Raw genomic sequence first — 15,600 nt, 5'->3', positions numbered from 1 at the left:
CATAGCTAAAGAAAACATGGTGGCATCTGAAGGAAACTGGAATGAATGACAGAAAAAACTACAAACAATTCAATGACATTCAGCTTCGTATAATAAAAACACCTATTAACATTCATCACAAAGTACAGAAAACGTTGAAGCCTCCGAGAGGCCCTGGGCCCAGATGAGGCCTGAGGTCAGAACTTAAAATCGTAGAGGAGAAGTGGGGCGGGGGAATAAAAGCAATACATTAAAAAGTTTGGGATAATTTTTTCTTTTAACCCCTCCCCGATATACACGCTCACACGCACACACACATATCCACACACGTGCACACACAGGCCTTCCCCATCCCAAATGGAAGCAAAAAAAAAAAAAAAAAGGAAAAAAAAAAAAGAAACCAACCAAAAAACAAAAATGGAGTAAAGGCAGTGATAATCAACATGCAGTACTGTGCAAATATGTTGTCCATTGGAATCCTTAAAATCTGGGCAAAGACTTGATCTGCAGTTCAGGTGTACATGCTCAGTTTGATGTCCTCAAGTGTCCAAAATTGGCAGGACCTGCAGTCCACAGCTGGCTGCTAAATGCAAGTGAATCAGTTTAGCAAATTTACAACACTGATGTTGACTGTAAGAGAGGAAAATCCCAAGTACCAAACAAGTCCATCCAATGCACAGAGTACAAATTCCTTTTTTCAACAAAAAGTAGAAAAATCAAAAATACTCCCAAATGGGATACTTGATGGCACTAAGAGTTAACATATTTCATAGTTGTCAAAGTGGACTGAGAATCCTCCAGACTGTACAATAATGGAGAGATTTCACAGCTAAGTTTGACGTGTTCTTCCAATCTTCATTCTCAGGATAATGATGTCAGACATACTCATTCTATGTCCTCATTTACAGGTTCATCTTCATAATCTCTGTCGTGATCGAAATCTGGACTGTGGTTGGCTGTTGTCACTAAGGATAGCGGGCCTTCATTTTCATCTGGATCTAATGGTTCTTCTTTGACATGCACGGGGTGCCTGGAAAAACGAAAACACGGTCAATCAGCAAGCTGCTCGTTAAAAAATGGTTTTGACAGCTCGGGTAGTTTGGGGAGAAAGGTGAGGCGGTTTGGGGGTTCAGACTTGGTGTGCCAGGTCTAAGAGCTCCAGGTCACCAAGGAGAAGACCCTCAACTTCTGCGCTGGCCACTGAAGCCAAGCGAAGGCTACGCCGGGCAGGCAGAACTCAACTTCCCTGGGAAAACACTCTGGGAGGAGCACCTCGATAGGGTTTCCGTCTCGGGATCAAGAGAAAACGCTCTCAGCTGACATATTAAGTTGATTAATACAATCTTTGGATAAATAAGCAGAATAAGCATCCGAACGGCAAAGCAGCAGTTTGTCAGCCCACCGAGCCGGCGGAGGCTGGGCTAATCATCGCTCGCTGTGTGTGCGGCGTCTCTCGTTAACATGCAGAACCTGTGAGACAACTCTCCAGAGGACGACCCCAAGTGAGGTTCTATCATTAATCAACTTCAAGCAAACACAGCAAAGAGACACCATGATACATGCTTTAAACTCCAAATTAATGCACATTTTTACAAACTGTCAATAAGGGAAGAAAAGCCCTGCCAGGAAACACAAACAGAGAGGAAAAGGCTCGCTCAACACAACAATATGATAAGAAAGCACAGTCCTAACGAGAATAATAACACTGTCAGCTGTAAACAAGGCAGAACATGATCCCCAGCTCATGGTGGGCACAAGGATGTACTAAAGAGATGAGATCTGCCAAATTTCTCATTACGGCATAGCACATGAATAACCCGCAGGGGAATGGGGCTTGGTCATTCAAAACGGGTATGATAACAATTGAAAAATGTTGTTCGTAAATCATATTTACAACAAATCCTATACAAATACAAATTACCTTTTTTTTCCTTTTTTTTTTTTGTTCGGCAGCTTTTGAAATGTAAAATAGCCATGTGAGTCAATAGTGTCTTGTTGGTGGGACTTTATAGGAAAGTAGGATTTTATTGACATTACCAAGTATTAATAATGCGACACAGCAATGGAGACCCTGTTTGCTTCCTAAATAATTGATGTTGTAGGCAATCCCTTAAAATAAAGTGTTAATGAGTTCAAGTCCCACTCTGTCTCTCATTGAGTTGATATCCACCTCCTAGAGTCTTGTTTTTTCTCCATGCGGGCTGATTTAACCCTTTCACATAGGCTACGTGAAAACATAATCTGAAGTGCAAACCTTCACTGTAAGAACTTTTTCTCTCCTTGTGCAGCTTTGCCTTAAAATGAATGATTTAAAATAGCTGCATTTTATTTTATGTTTTGTGTGGATAGGAACGACAATACTGTTTGTACTCCATTGCACTGATGGACAGCAAGAATAAATCACCAAACAGGGAAAACGTACTCAGTATCCGCATACAAGCCAAAGGTAACCCTGCCTACTTCAAGGGATCCGGGGGAACCAGTTTGTACCCTTGCACAGTGTGCAAAGCTGTACCACACCCTATTTATTTATTTCAGCTTGAGCCTGGATCAGTTTAGGAAGCGTCTAACTTGCTGACTACAGACACTGCTAATGTGAGCTGTGAATGCCTTTCACAGCATATGCAGTCCCCGCATATTTCAACTTCTTGAGTTGTAAAGTGCTAGATCAATACCTAAGTATTAACTGCACCTTCCGACCCATCCAACAAAGGAACGGTGAGGAGAAGCGACGCAGTATCCATGTACACACACCTTTTGCCTTCAAATTCACTAATACGTGTCCTATCAACACATCCCTGGGAGCAAAGAGGTTCCTCTGCATGTCGCATAATTTTCGCAAAAATTACAAGGAGAGAGACATTGCTCATACAATTTTGACCTAATTATTGAAAAAGGAGGGGTAAAAAAAGAGTGGGAGGAGACGATTCAAATATCAGAGGTTAAGAATTAGCATGAGCATACAAAAGGTCTTGCGAGCGGATCATCATCTCAGAGGTGTTGCTGTGCTAACCGTCCCAGCAGCTCAAGGCCCTAGCGAACGTGAAACCATGCTGATTATTTGCAACTAGAAAAACTTATATTATGAATAGGCTGTGGGGCCCCTCACTTGGGAGAAAACATGAAATGAAAAACAGAGGAAAAAGGGGGAAAGAGCGGCTACACATTGAGACCAGTAAAGCATGTGCTACTTGGCCTTTATGGCAGTGATCTTTTTTACTGCTGTTTTAATTTAAAAGTCTTGCTTGTTGGCTTTCTGGTTTTGATGCTGCTGCCGGGCTTATTTTTTTTTTTTTTTAAAAGTATTATTTTTGAAAACGCAGATGGGAAATTTTCGAAGGAGAAAGGAGAACGCATGTCACGTGCAGCAGAGGTGGCCTCAGCACACGGACGGGAGTTTCTCCAAAGGCTGCTCAGGGGCCACGTCTCAGTGTCCCACCGCAACCCCGCACCACCTCGCACTTGGCCAGAGGGCAGAAGTGAACGGGTGCCAGGAGGCAAGACAGGTACCCGCTGGGCTCGCAACCACCCGAAACGCTGTGAAAGCTCCTTCAAAGGTCCCCAAACCTTTCCAAAGCAAACTCTGCTCTCCTTCTGGTTTTGTTATGAAAGCAGGTGAAACCAGGTGGTTTTAACTGAGTTTCTCTTTGAGGTTTGGTGTGGTTCCCAGAAGTCAAAAAACCAAAGCTTCAGGAGTGAAAAGCAAAGCAAGCACCAAGTTATGAAAAGGGCTGCTCGACCCCGAGCAAAACAAAGCCGGAGAAGGCCACAAAGCCACGGGGAGGCCCAGCCATGCCAGCCTCCTCCAGCAGCTCACGTGTTGCACAAACATCAGACAGTGAGCTTGGCAAAAAACTCCATCCCCCAAATTAGGAGGGTTATCTGGGTAATACAACCCCCGGGGAGAGATCTGCATGGAAAACAACAACAACAAAAAAATCAACTCCTTGTGTACTCTGTCAGTTGTAACCACAAAGTGGTGTGTGAGGAGGAAACCTTACTGAATTCGTGATTTTGCTCAAACATTTCAGAGCAACTGAAATAAATAAGCTTAAATAAGCTCAAAGGCAAAGGGAGACTTTCATATCTCTCAAGTAAGCCTGAATCTCTATTTACCACCTCACCAAAATCCCAAACTGGGGAAGGAAAACTTCCTTTAGAGACTAAAGAATTCAGTCTCTTGAATTACAGAAAAGGCAAATGTTGGGGTAGGCAAAAACAAAAAAAAAGGGGGGGGTAGAGAAAGAAAAAACAGGAAAGAGTTTCCCATTTCTGTTTTTATAGTAGCATAATTTCAGCACATTCCTTTTAAGTAGATGCCTCCTTTAAGTAGACTCCAGAAGGGGTTAACAATAAATAACCTTGCTGAACACAGATTCTCCTTCTTTTCACATCTGAGTAATTCTTTTGTTTGTCCACTCTGGGAACAGAGGAGTTTTTAATAAAGCTGACTGTTGTTTAAAGCCACTGAGTTCTGGTGGTGCACACAGCATGGAGTAGTTTGCTTTGTGGCTACCTTTGGAGCATATCAGGATGAAAGTGTTATGTCCCCAAGCTGTAATTATGCGACTACTTTCTAGTGTTTCAAAAGGAGGGAGAGAGAAGGGGGGGTGGGGGGGGGAACCCTAGCCGTGGTTCAATGTGTCATAAAAAGGAAACGAATGAGTGGTAATAAGACTTCAGCTGAAGTGTTAGACTTCTTAGCTGTCATGTTAACAAGGTCCTTTAAACCTTACAATAAAGTTTAAAGCTTGATTTATTCTAATATACTGAAATTGTTTAAAAAATAATTTGCATTATGACAAGGAAATCTGTTCTGAGAAAAAAACTGAAAATGTCATTAACAAAGCAGGCTTACGGAAAATAAGAGGTTGCACAGCGTCTCGAAATTTGCTGTTGACTCATGATTTTATTTAGTAAACAGGGTAAACCCCGTGACATGTGAATGGTGTTCTGGCTTTAGATGCCTTCAAACTACTTAGAAACACCATTTTAATGGGGAAGCTTACAGGCTGGTATTGGAACATCACCCGGCCACATTTTACTTACACAAAAAGAAATGTTCAGTAGAGAACACATATATTATCAATTCTGAGAAAATGAAAACACTCAGGAAACAATCATTTCCATATTACAACAGAAAATTGGATTTTCTGGTGAATAATGAAAATGAGGCATCCCTTCCCCCGTCCTCCTCTCTCTCCAGTATTTGTTCTGTGCCCCTCACCTTGGTATCAATGTGCTAAGAGATGATTATTAAGTGCAACAAAGGCCACGGCTATGCACAGTTCTGGAAGATGTCCTAGCCTGTTTCAACTCGGTTATTTTTCCCTCCTCACAGTCTCTTCAAAGACAATGAAACCTTAGGTGAAATGAGAAGTGCATGAACTACACTAGCCTTGAACTTGCAAAAAAATAATTACTTGGATTAACGCAACATCATAAACCTTCATCCCTGTCTGTTAGGCCAGGAGAAACTCTTGGGAGAAGTCTTGTTTCTGGAGAAAAGCCACATCCCTCCACTCCTCCTCCACGCCGGCCCTATGTGGTCACGGGCAGAGGATAACAAATTGTGACTAAAACTGCCTCAAGATGAATCCGTTTGTGAGAGATGGAAAGTGTGTCATGCAACGCTACTTTGGGAGAGATAATTAATACTGCACAAACAATCACTGGAAAAGCTAAACACATTATTTGAATGTTTTGAAGTAAATGGTAAAAGACAATGTTTAAATTAATTATTAATTAAAAATGAATGTTGCCATCTTTAAAGATTTTTTTTTCAAAGCACTTTGTGCACTGATTTTAAATGCTGCAATATCAAAGTATCCAGAGCCTCAGATTCCTTCGTGCCCCCTCCCCTCTGACAACACATTATGCAGGTGGGAAACTTTTTTGCCATTAAATGCTAATTAGTTTCACAACTAATTACTATCACGGTATTAGGTTAATGTTTTTCTTCTTTTTGATTTAGACTTACTTTTGTAAATCCCTTATTCAAATTACTTTGAAGTAAGAGACTACAAATTAGTTCTCTTTTTAATGCGTAATGTGAGCCGTGGCAAGTCAGCCCGTAATTTTACAGCCTGTTTTAAGGAACAGGCAGAAGAAAGGCAGAAGAAAGGCAGCGCGGCTCTCGCGCGCAGTCACTTGCACAGGTAGCCAACCGCTCCGCAGAGTTTTTTAGAGAACTACAAGACTTATAAACTCCGGCTTCCTCACCAGCCGCCAATTACCGGGTATGTAATTTGAGGGGAGGGGGGAGTTTACAGCTTTGCAAACTCACTCCGTCACCCCATAAATACCGAACACACCCACCGGGGCATCACACCCTTCCTGCCTTACCCTTTCCTGCGGCAGCCCGCTGCCCGGGTGCCATTCACGTTGAGCAGGGACAGCGATCCCCCATTACTTCATGTGGTTATATATGCACTCATTATACTGCCGTCTGTTGCTATAATGCTCCTATTAATTTTCCTTTTGATATTTTAAGAGCAATCTATAAATCACACAGACCTTCACGTGTGCCATCGTTAATGCTTAGCAAGACCGTTGTGCGTCGAGTGGGTTTTTTTCGACCCGCCAAACAAGCCCATTTCCCAGCTCTGCCCCACCGGCCGTGCTTCTTGTGTGGACCGAAGGGGAGAGAAATCACATTCTTCCCTCCAAGAAACGCAGTTGCCTATGAGGTTTTGCAAGGTTTAAAGAAGAGAACTGCAAACAAGTTAACAATTTTACAGCTCTGTGTGCTTGTCGGACTGGATTGAGCTGATCGGTTTTACGTGGAAATTGGTAAACTGCCCTTCCTTTTATGTTCTAATCAACCTAAGCATGTCCCCAGATGGAGATGTCTACTCTTGCTGCTCCATCCATGAACCTCAGGAACCAACCACGAAGGTCTCCAGAGTCACACTTCAGCAGACAGCAGGACAACGCCTAGAGCCACGCACGCGCCTCTGCCGTACTTACATTGCTTGCATAGGGGAACGTCCTGGACTACTGTCACTCCCGTTACTGTTCGTATGCTCCATTGCACCATTAAGCTCTTCCCTCATTGCGTTGGCTAAATTGCCCAGAGTGGGATTTCCCATGGAAGCAGTAGTGTATAGAGGTATACTGTTCTCAGCCATTGAAGCCTGCCAAGGACACAAACAAATATATGAAGAGCCATGACTAACGTTTTTATGCATTGCACAACACGCTCACTTATTCCAAAACATTCTCCGCATTTACATTATTTGCAATTACCGTTTTTTTAAATATTGTGCTTTCTGATAGGTATTACCCTGATTCCACCAAGGGAAACTTAACATCATTTACATCTGGGTTTAAGCATTCATAGCTGTATTGGCTCGTGAGAGGACGGAGCTTTCCATTCCCTATTTGGAATTACACCCCCTGGAAAAAATAAAACATCCTTTTCCTATTTTCATTTCGCAAAATTATGTTTGGGGCTTTGGGTTTTTTTGTGGCTTAGGTCTGGGTTTGGGGTTTTTTTTAATGAAATGGGGAAAAAAATGACAAGTCGCTCAGCTGATAACTCCTTCCTACCAGAGCAAATGGGCACCAAGCAGGAGGGCAGCATTACTGAGTTTGGTTTTCCTTGCGATACAAGCGCGAAGCTGCGGTTAGCACTAACTGGATCAGTCAGAGTTGCACCGATGTACCTGAGAGCTGAATTTTTTAAGCCTCAGCAGCTCAGCTCTTACCTTAGCTATTACAGATCTGACCATTTTCTTTCGATTTTTCCTTGTTCTAAAGAAATACCATGCAGAGGCACACCGGAGTTAACTTTCTAAATGGAAATCTTTGTAGGAAGAGAATGAACTGTTAAATATTTTCCTTCTGATTCCCACCGTTCTGCCTGCTAATATTTACTGTGTGTCAGCATTAGCTCATGTTGACGGCACAGTCCTGTGCCCGGCGCGGCAGCAGTGGGACCGCAGAAGCCCCAAGCCCCGGAGGAGCCCAGTGTTTGGCGGCGATGGGATGCACGGCTTTCCAAGGCCGTAGCGCCCAGGGACTCAAAGGACATTTAACCATTTCATCCATCCCAGCTGGATCCAGCTGACATCATCCGCAGCTCTCTGAGCCGTGTCAGCGGCAGAGAGCCACAGACGCTGGCTCGGCAGCGCTCGACCTGCTCCGGAGGGAGGTCAGCCGGCTGCGGAGCCAAAAAATCCATCAGGCTCCGGGTCTGCATGATGCAAACCCTGTCTGTGGGAGGGGAATTCATGCAAACGTACTCCCCACCGAATGCTCTCGCCTGCTCCTAATTCGTGGGACAAAACTCCTTGCTTGTTGCCATCCGAGCCGGCAGAGTTGTTCCCAGGCAAGCAGAGCCAGAGACCGGGGTGGGGGGAGATGGGATGGGAAGGGGGGACACGACCAGCCCTGACTGCAGCACCTTTCAGGAGCACGGCCCATTTTATTCTTCCTTACGTTGACCTCTCCATGTGCAGCCCTGTGTGTCACACGTGATTACAAAAGCTATTCTAACAAGGAGGATTATTTTTATCTTCTTGATTCAACAACCGGCAAACTCATTGTGATTAGGGGATGCAAAGAATGGTTCACATTTCCTGCGCTAGGCAAAATAACGACTCAAGTTCTTCACCCATAGTGATAACTTGTAATTGCAGTAAAGCAATTTACTGGGGGAGAGGTGGGACATGAGGAGTATCTGCTATAAAGATAATAATAGGGGAGGGGGGGTGTTTTGGGAGCCCCCAGCGACCCGCTGGGAAAAGAGAGCACTGGTGAGAGCTGGAGTCCCCATACCTTCCACACACAGAGCGGGGAGAGAGCTGCTGCTTCTCCCTGGCTGCGACGGAAAAGAGATGGAGGAGACATCAGAGGGGTCTGGGTGAAGGAGAGGGGCGGCTCTGCCACCCCACAGGAGAAGAAGAACACAGCCTGGCATCCCGGCGGCACACAGCACACCGCGCCGTCCCCCAGCCTACGGACAGGCGGCCGCTGCACCCACGGGGATGTGCAAAGAGCCCGTCTTTGCAGATGCCCACAGAAGCCAGGGGAACCCTGCTCATTAATTAATTAGACTGAACGTAGGCACTGGAAGGTAAAGTGGCCTTGTGTCCTAGGAGGAAGGTTATCGCCCAAGCAAGGTCCGAAGTGCCCACGTGGCACCGGCCAGCCGCACGGCTTCGCCCAACCCCCCGTACAGCACCCGGGCATCCGCTGGGATTTTGCCTCCAAAATCCAACGGCGGGGGGAGAGGAGCGAGGAACCTGCTGGTGTTATTTTCAACCTAAATGAAGACCTGTCTCAGTGCAATGAATGTTGCTCACCCCCGTTTATTATAGGGGCCACACGAGCGGTAGCAAATCTGGCCCAGGCTCTTCTCTCCATCAACTCAGTTCACACGATGCTATGGGGGGGCACGAGTGTGTGCCACTTCCAGGAAGAGCGGGAAAGGAAACAGTTTGGAGGTTATCACAAAAGACAAGAATGGATGAAGATGACGACAACGACACGTGTTTCAGAAATAAAACACGAACAGTTCCGTATGATAAGCATATTAATTGAAATTAGTCACATAGTTAACAATGTGAAGAAATGCAAGATCATTTCATTTTTGCCTTTCAGCCTCATGAATGCAAAATGTGCTTGTAATCTTAATACTATTGAAGAGACAAAGCAGTCTTTAAAAATCACACTTCACAAGACTCAAGGGAAAATAAGTTTCTAATGAATGGTATTTACAGTTGCTTCATTTAAACATGCTTTCATTTGCTTTTCAGAAGTTACTGCATAAACTCAAATAATTCGAAGAAATGCAGAACATTGCTTTTCTCCTAATAATCTGTTTCTTGGTTCTGAAAAGAGAAGTCTGCTAAACGTTCCACAAAACGCGGTTGCCCAAGCAAACATCCATGGCCATCAGTGAACTTCTCGAGAAGCGACCCTCCACAAACAACTGGGGTGCAACCACGCAGGGTGTTGCCTCCAGGATTAATTCACACTATATGGAACAGGCTTGAACCCCCACACAAACACACCCCCCCTGCAAATTCAGGGCACAGTAACGCCTTCATATCTTTGGTTCATATAGCAAATACTGACTGTACCTGGGGCTTTTGAGATAGACTCAGGAATTTGTAGAGAGGGGAAAAAAATGCCAACTGTTCCATGTGCCAATACAGCACATGAAGAAGGGCTGGAGACGCGCACACTTTTAGGCTGCAAGTTATTAATTGTGCACCGACGCTTTGTGTATTTCTACGTCGTGAAAAACCAGAATTTTTGTCTTACAATTCCAGTACAGTTTAAACCAATAAAAATGATCTTTTTTTTTTCTATAGGAATTGCGACGTTTATTTTTTACTAACAATAGGAAGATATGCAAAAATAGCCCTTAAAAGAAAAGGGGGAAAAATGATCTGCTTTCTCTTTAAACCCACGAACAATAGAAGGTCACGTGCCACAGTATCCTATCATTCAGCACATTAATAGCTGTGCTAGAGTAATTACACTTGTGGTATTTTTGCCTCAAGTGAAATTCTGAAATAAGAGGATGGAAATTATGATACTGCTGATAAATATTAATAAGTGAACTTTTAATTTTTTTGCCACAATATTCAAAATGCTAAGCATCTAGCTAATGCTGAAGCAGCCTGATATGTGTTTGCCTCCAGGGACTATGATGCTTTATGCACTTAAGAAAAAAGTTTAACGGAATTAAAATTTAATATCTAATTAGAGCAAGGCTAATATATTTTGAAATGAGTGGGGAAGACACACGCCTCTGTTGCATATTTGCTACAGTCATTAATCTTACCTGTAAAGCAGCATTGAGAGGTGTGCAGTAGGTGTGGCTGGTCTGTATGTTTTTAATAAGAGAAGGGTTACTGCATAAGAAAAACATAAAAAGGAGAGTTAAATGCAACCAACTTCTGTGCGTTTCAAGCATGTAATGCTTCCTCCCACACCAGAAAACTAGAGCTGAGACTCTTTCCACACAAGTTCTCTTTCGTTTCTCTTTTTCTTTTTTTTTTTTTTTAAATTTAAAGAAAATATCTGCGTTTCAGGCTATGGTTATCATATTTGCCTTTACTAAATAAGGAACATCATTATCTCTCGACGTTACCTCGCCATGTGTTCTACTACCCTGCGTTAGTAGCACATCTTGGCATCTCTGCTCATTTTAGCTGTGTTCAGGAGAAATTCTCCAATATTCGTCGTGTCTGGGAGCCAGTTACCATGTAAAGGTCCATCATGAGGAGGCTATGATCAAAAGCATCACGGGACATTTTAAATACTACTTCATGCAAATTATTCTCGAAGTCGCTGGCAGCAGAGTCCCTCGCAATGGAGCAGAGGACCGCGACGAGAGAGGATGTGAGCCGCGTTATCTCCTGCCAGGCAAATGGCGAGCAGCACCGGTGAGGGACTGCCTACGCCGTCGCCCCAAACAGTGTGGGGTTGTGGGCACGGAGGCACGACGGCAGGTACTGCTGCACCGCAGCGAAGCGGTACGGACCACGCAAAACAACACGCTGCCCTAAAGGCCGTTTTAATAAAAAATATTCTGGTGTGCTATTTTGGACCCTTACTTTAGTCATCTAAAGTTTACCTAAGAGGTCAGATTGGAGGAAAATGAATGCCAAGCATATCTGCTCTCTCTTTAGCAGGCATCTAAATACCACTGCTTCCACCAGAGGGGGGAAAAAATAATAAATAATCAAATACAAACTAGATAAAAAGTGCCAATGCAAAAAATCTCCAAAGTTTTATCACTCGCTGGGCATTTTTATTTTTGTTTTTTTCATGTGGGAATAAATAATGGTGAGAAGAGTCTTAACTAAGCCCCTCCCACAGGGACTAGCAAGGATCAGTCATCCTGGAGAGACGGCCTTCAAGTAAAGGTCAAAGAAAATTGCTTTGGGAACCCCAGGAATATTTGTGCGTGGTTGTTGTAGACACAGGATGGCCTGTTGATTATAATCTTTACAGCTGGTCTCACTGCACTTTCAAACTTTTTGAAGTTAATTCAGCGTTTCTATCTCATAAGCACCTAACTGCAGTTCTGATTAAGAGTTGCAAAACAAGGCATACAACTGAAAGCAAAGGAAAATATCAGAATTAAAACTTATCTGAAGCCTCTCCTGGCATATATCTGTCTTCCTGACAGGTCTACAGCAGCATATCTGCACTAGCGTGGATAATTATTTTAGTCTACATTGCACTATAAACAAATGCTATAACAAACATGTCAAAGTAGAGTTATTACTACAGGCATTTGGATTATCAGAGCAGGACACACAAAATACACATAACAACCAAAAATTTAGTTTCTTTAGCAGCAAAGGTGATGTCACTATTTCGTGAAATGCAAGTCTACATGAGATGGGTAAATCATGCAAAGCAAAGCAACAGCAGAAAAAAAAAATTAAAGCAAGTAAAAGCTCTTACTGTGCAACAAGCTCGCCAAAGTTTTCATCAGGGCAGTATTTTCGAGGACGGCCTCGTTGAATATGACGGCCACGTTTAAACTCTTCATCATCAACAGTCCAAAAGGACCCAAACTCATCCTCTACTCTGATAAAGCACTTATGCAGTGAGAGGTTGGTGCGAATGGCACCCTGGGACAAGAGCAGCAGCAAAGGAGATGAAGTGGAAACAAAGGGACACGGGATCGGGGACAGAACAGACATCAAATACAGGGAAAAGGAAAAAGAAAATAAAATGCAATAAGCATAAGCAAATGGTTTGTGAGGGTTAATATGCATTGCCACCTAAAAGCTACTAGCATGTGATGCAACAAACACCAAGCAAGCAGGGTCAGGGTACTGGTGGGCATACAAACAGTAGTGATGAGATGTTTGTCTTGGTTTCCCTTAACTGAAACAATGCGAAACCACCTGTGGTTGGTCTAACACCAGCTAGCAGCCAAAAGCCTCTACGTTAAACTGTAAGCATGATCCAAGCTAGGCTAAGAAGTTCAAACATGGTGGACATACCCACTGATCTTTTGTGGCCTTCGTTTTTGGAACTCTAGTTCATCCACTGTCCATACTGCCCCTTTAACGTTTTCTACTCGCACAAAACACTTGTGAAGACTAAGATTATGACGCACTGCATTCTGCAGCAAGTATAAAAGAGAAAACATTCAAAAACTTTCTATGAGAAAATGCTCATCATTGTCCAAGAACAGCAGCACAGTCAGCTTGACAGTCCTCATTTTGCAATGTTAAGCCCCTTCCCCTCCCCACGCCCGCTTGCTTTCCCCGGCTCTTTACATCTTATTTTTGCACAGACAAAATAAATATAAAAGGTTAAACCCAAGATTAGAAATTCAAGTTATTCTCATCAATTATCCCCAGTGTGAATGGGAACAGCCATCATTTTAAGCATGCACGTTGTATAATACAGCACATTTCATACAGAACACAAGAACAACATTGCTTAGACATTTTCAAAACAAATATACACGCTCTGCAAAGAGAAACTTCTCCTCTCCTGGAAAAGAAAGCAGTTAGAAAGAACAAAAAGGATTTCACTTAAGTACAGACGGCGCAATTTAGGAGAGAGGCACCGGAGCTGCTGGTGCTGCGGTTTCCCACAGCTGGGCTAATGCGAATCAGGTGCTGAACCACCATCCACACCCACGGCAAGGACGGGGGCTCGGCAGCACCCCACCGGCCGGCACGGCACCGACTCCTGCCTTCACGGCTTGCTCTTATATGGAAGTTGGCTCCTATTTCTGGCAGACTACTGTACTGACTGATCTGAGCCTCTGCCAAGTGAAAACATGAGGAGGGCTCTCCGAAACAAAGTGATAATATCCCCGGCAGCTCATCACCCAGAGGGCCCCGCGCTCATGGCATCCGATGCTCAGACGTCCTCTCTGCAGCTCGGCGCCGGGGAAGGATGAGCCTGGCCAACCCCTCCGACATGCTCGGACCTTTGCTGAAGCCGAACATAATGAGACACCTCACTTTGTCACGGCAAGCTGTGGCTGCTCTGTCCCTGCTCCCTTTGAAACGGTGCCGAGAGCCTTGTTATTCCTCAAATGGAGTGCCATGCTCCTTCCCCCTTTTATGAGTTTTTTGAGCAAACACCCTACTACAAAGCCGCTCGGATTTGTACATGGAGCTCGTCCCCAGCGCTGCTGAAAGGGGCTTGGTAAACAGGGAAAACAGAAGAAGCCATTTGTTGAAAATATGCAGGCGAACAAACTCCATCCATCATCACTGGCACCACTGATTTAGTCAATCTGGTTGACTCGTTAGCAGGCACGATGCCAGCCAAACACATGGCCTGGGTCTAGGCAACCAAGAGACTACAATTTTTTTCCCTTCCGTCGTCGTTGTCTTTTTTTTTTTTTTTTTTTTTTAATGAACATCGGGTCTGGATGGTGAAAGGGAGCTCTAATCATGAATGTCTAAATCACTGTGCAAACAAAGGGTACGCACAGTACATTTGTCATGTAAATTAAGAGGCAGTGGTGTGTGTGCCTGGGAGGGGAAGGCTAAGAGTCTTTTGCTACTTTTCCATTTCTCTGCAATCGCTAGTGCAATCCCCACAGTTCCGTCCCTGGTACACGGGAAGATTCAGGGCTCGAACTGCCTTTGCTCAGCAGATGCTTGAGTGCAAACGCGTCTCCTCTGGCTGTAGGTGCCCGATCCCAGAACTTCGGCTTTTCCGCACCGATCTGCTTGTGAACTGGTGGAAAAATAAACCTAGGATATGCTTTTCCTCTCAGCAAGGGAGAAATCTAGCAAAGTCAACCTGTCCATCTGGGCTGCTTCCTTCTGCCCTTACTTTCTTCTGTTCTCATTTTTTAATGATTTTTTTTTTCCCCCCTCCCACCTCTTCCAGATTTCACTACTTTTGAAATTTTTGGCAAAATCCCTGATTTTGAGGTGGAGGAAGAACACGCAAACGCCCCACACCTTACAAGCTAAGATCAGCCAGCTCAGCAACTGCTGGTGGGTGCCGCACTAGTGCAACCTGACACAGGGCTGCCGGCCCACATCTGGGTAACTCAGGCAGTTTCCTGTGAAAATGGGAACACTGTCAAGTCTGGAGCAAAATGTAAGAATAATAACGCTATTTCTCCCAGTGAAAGCTGATCTGGTAGTTCATACAGCAGTTTATCAAATGCACACAGCAAAGTTCAGTGAAGGGAGTCCTCGGAGTTTGTAAACAGTCTCTAAATACACGGTTGAGCAGAAATACTTGTGTTCTTCTTTAAATAAATTTAATGCCGGAGAAATACTTTACAGTCTGTTCTTGTTCTCTTGAAGTCAACGTGTAATTGATGGTTAAGGTTGCTGGATCAGGCTCTTGCTGAATACATTCATACAGACAAGTTGAGTATTTGCAAGATGTCCATGAAGTGTTGCCCTCGCTTTCTATTTTCCATGTGAACACTTATTTAAGGAATTCATGGCAGAAAAAAATTGTTTTGTTTCCCCTGCCTCTGGATACTTGCTGTCTAACAGTTTTATTTGAACAATACCCCAACGTTTTGGAGCCACACCTGCAGCCTGTGCCTCATGGCTGCGACTCAGTGCCAGCAAATTACTCCAAAAAATAAAAGCAAACAGACATTGCCTCTGACCTGTCAGAACCAGTTCACAGTGCTCCCCCAGCAAT

At 44.0% G+C, this 15,600-nt stretch overlaps 1 protein-coding gene across 1 annotated transcript in view; it reads right to left on the bottom strand.

The window, feature by feature from the left end:
- Positions 1-412: 412 nt before the first annotated feature.
- FOXP1 (forkhead box P1) overlaps positions 413-15,600 on the bottom strand; it is a 197,494-nt gene continuing 182,306 nt past the window's right edge. Inside the window, exons 16-19 of the mRNA XM_050904489.1 lie at positions 12,960-13,081; positions 10,778-10,847; positions 6,949-7,115; positions 413-1,009 (exon numbers count right to left, since the gene is read on the bottom strand). Coding sequence (XP_050760446.1) covers positions 865-1,009; positions 6,949-7,115; positions 10,778-10,847; positions 12,960-13,081 — 504 coding nt within the window. The 3' untranslated portion in view covers positions 413-864. The remainder of the gene's footprint in view (positions 1,010-6,948; positions 7,116-10,777; positions 10,848-12,959; positions 13,082-15,600) is intronic.

This window comes from Gymnogyps californianus, chromosome 13 (genome assembly GCF_018139145.2).
Source record: "Gymnogyps californianus isolate 813 chromosome 13, ASM1813914v2, whole genome shotgun sequence".
NCBI lineage: Eukaryota > Metazoa > Chordata > Aves > Accipitriformes > Cathartidae > Gymnogyps > Gymnogyps californianus.
Note: the sequence above shows the minus strand (reverse complement) of the source record. Positions and strands in the feature narration are given on the sequence as shown.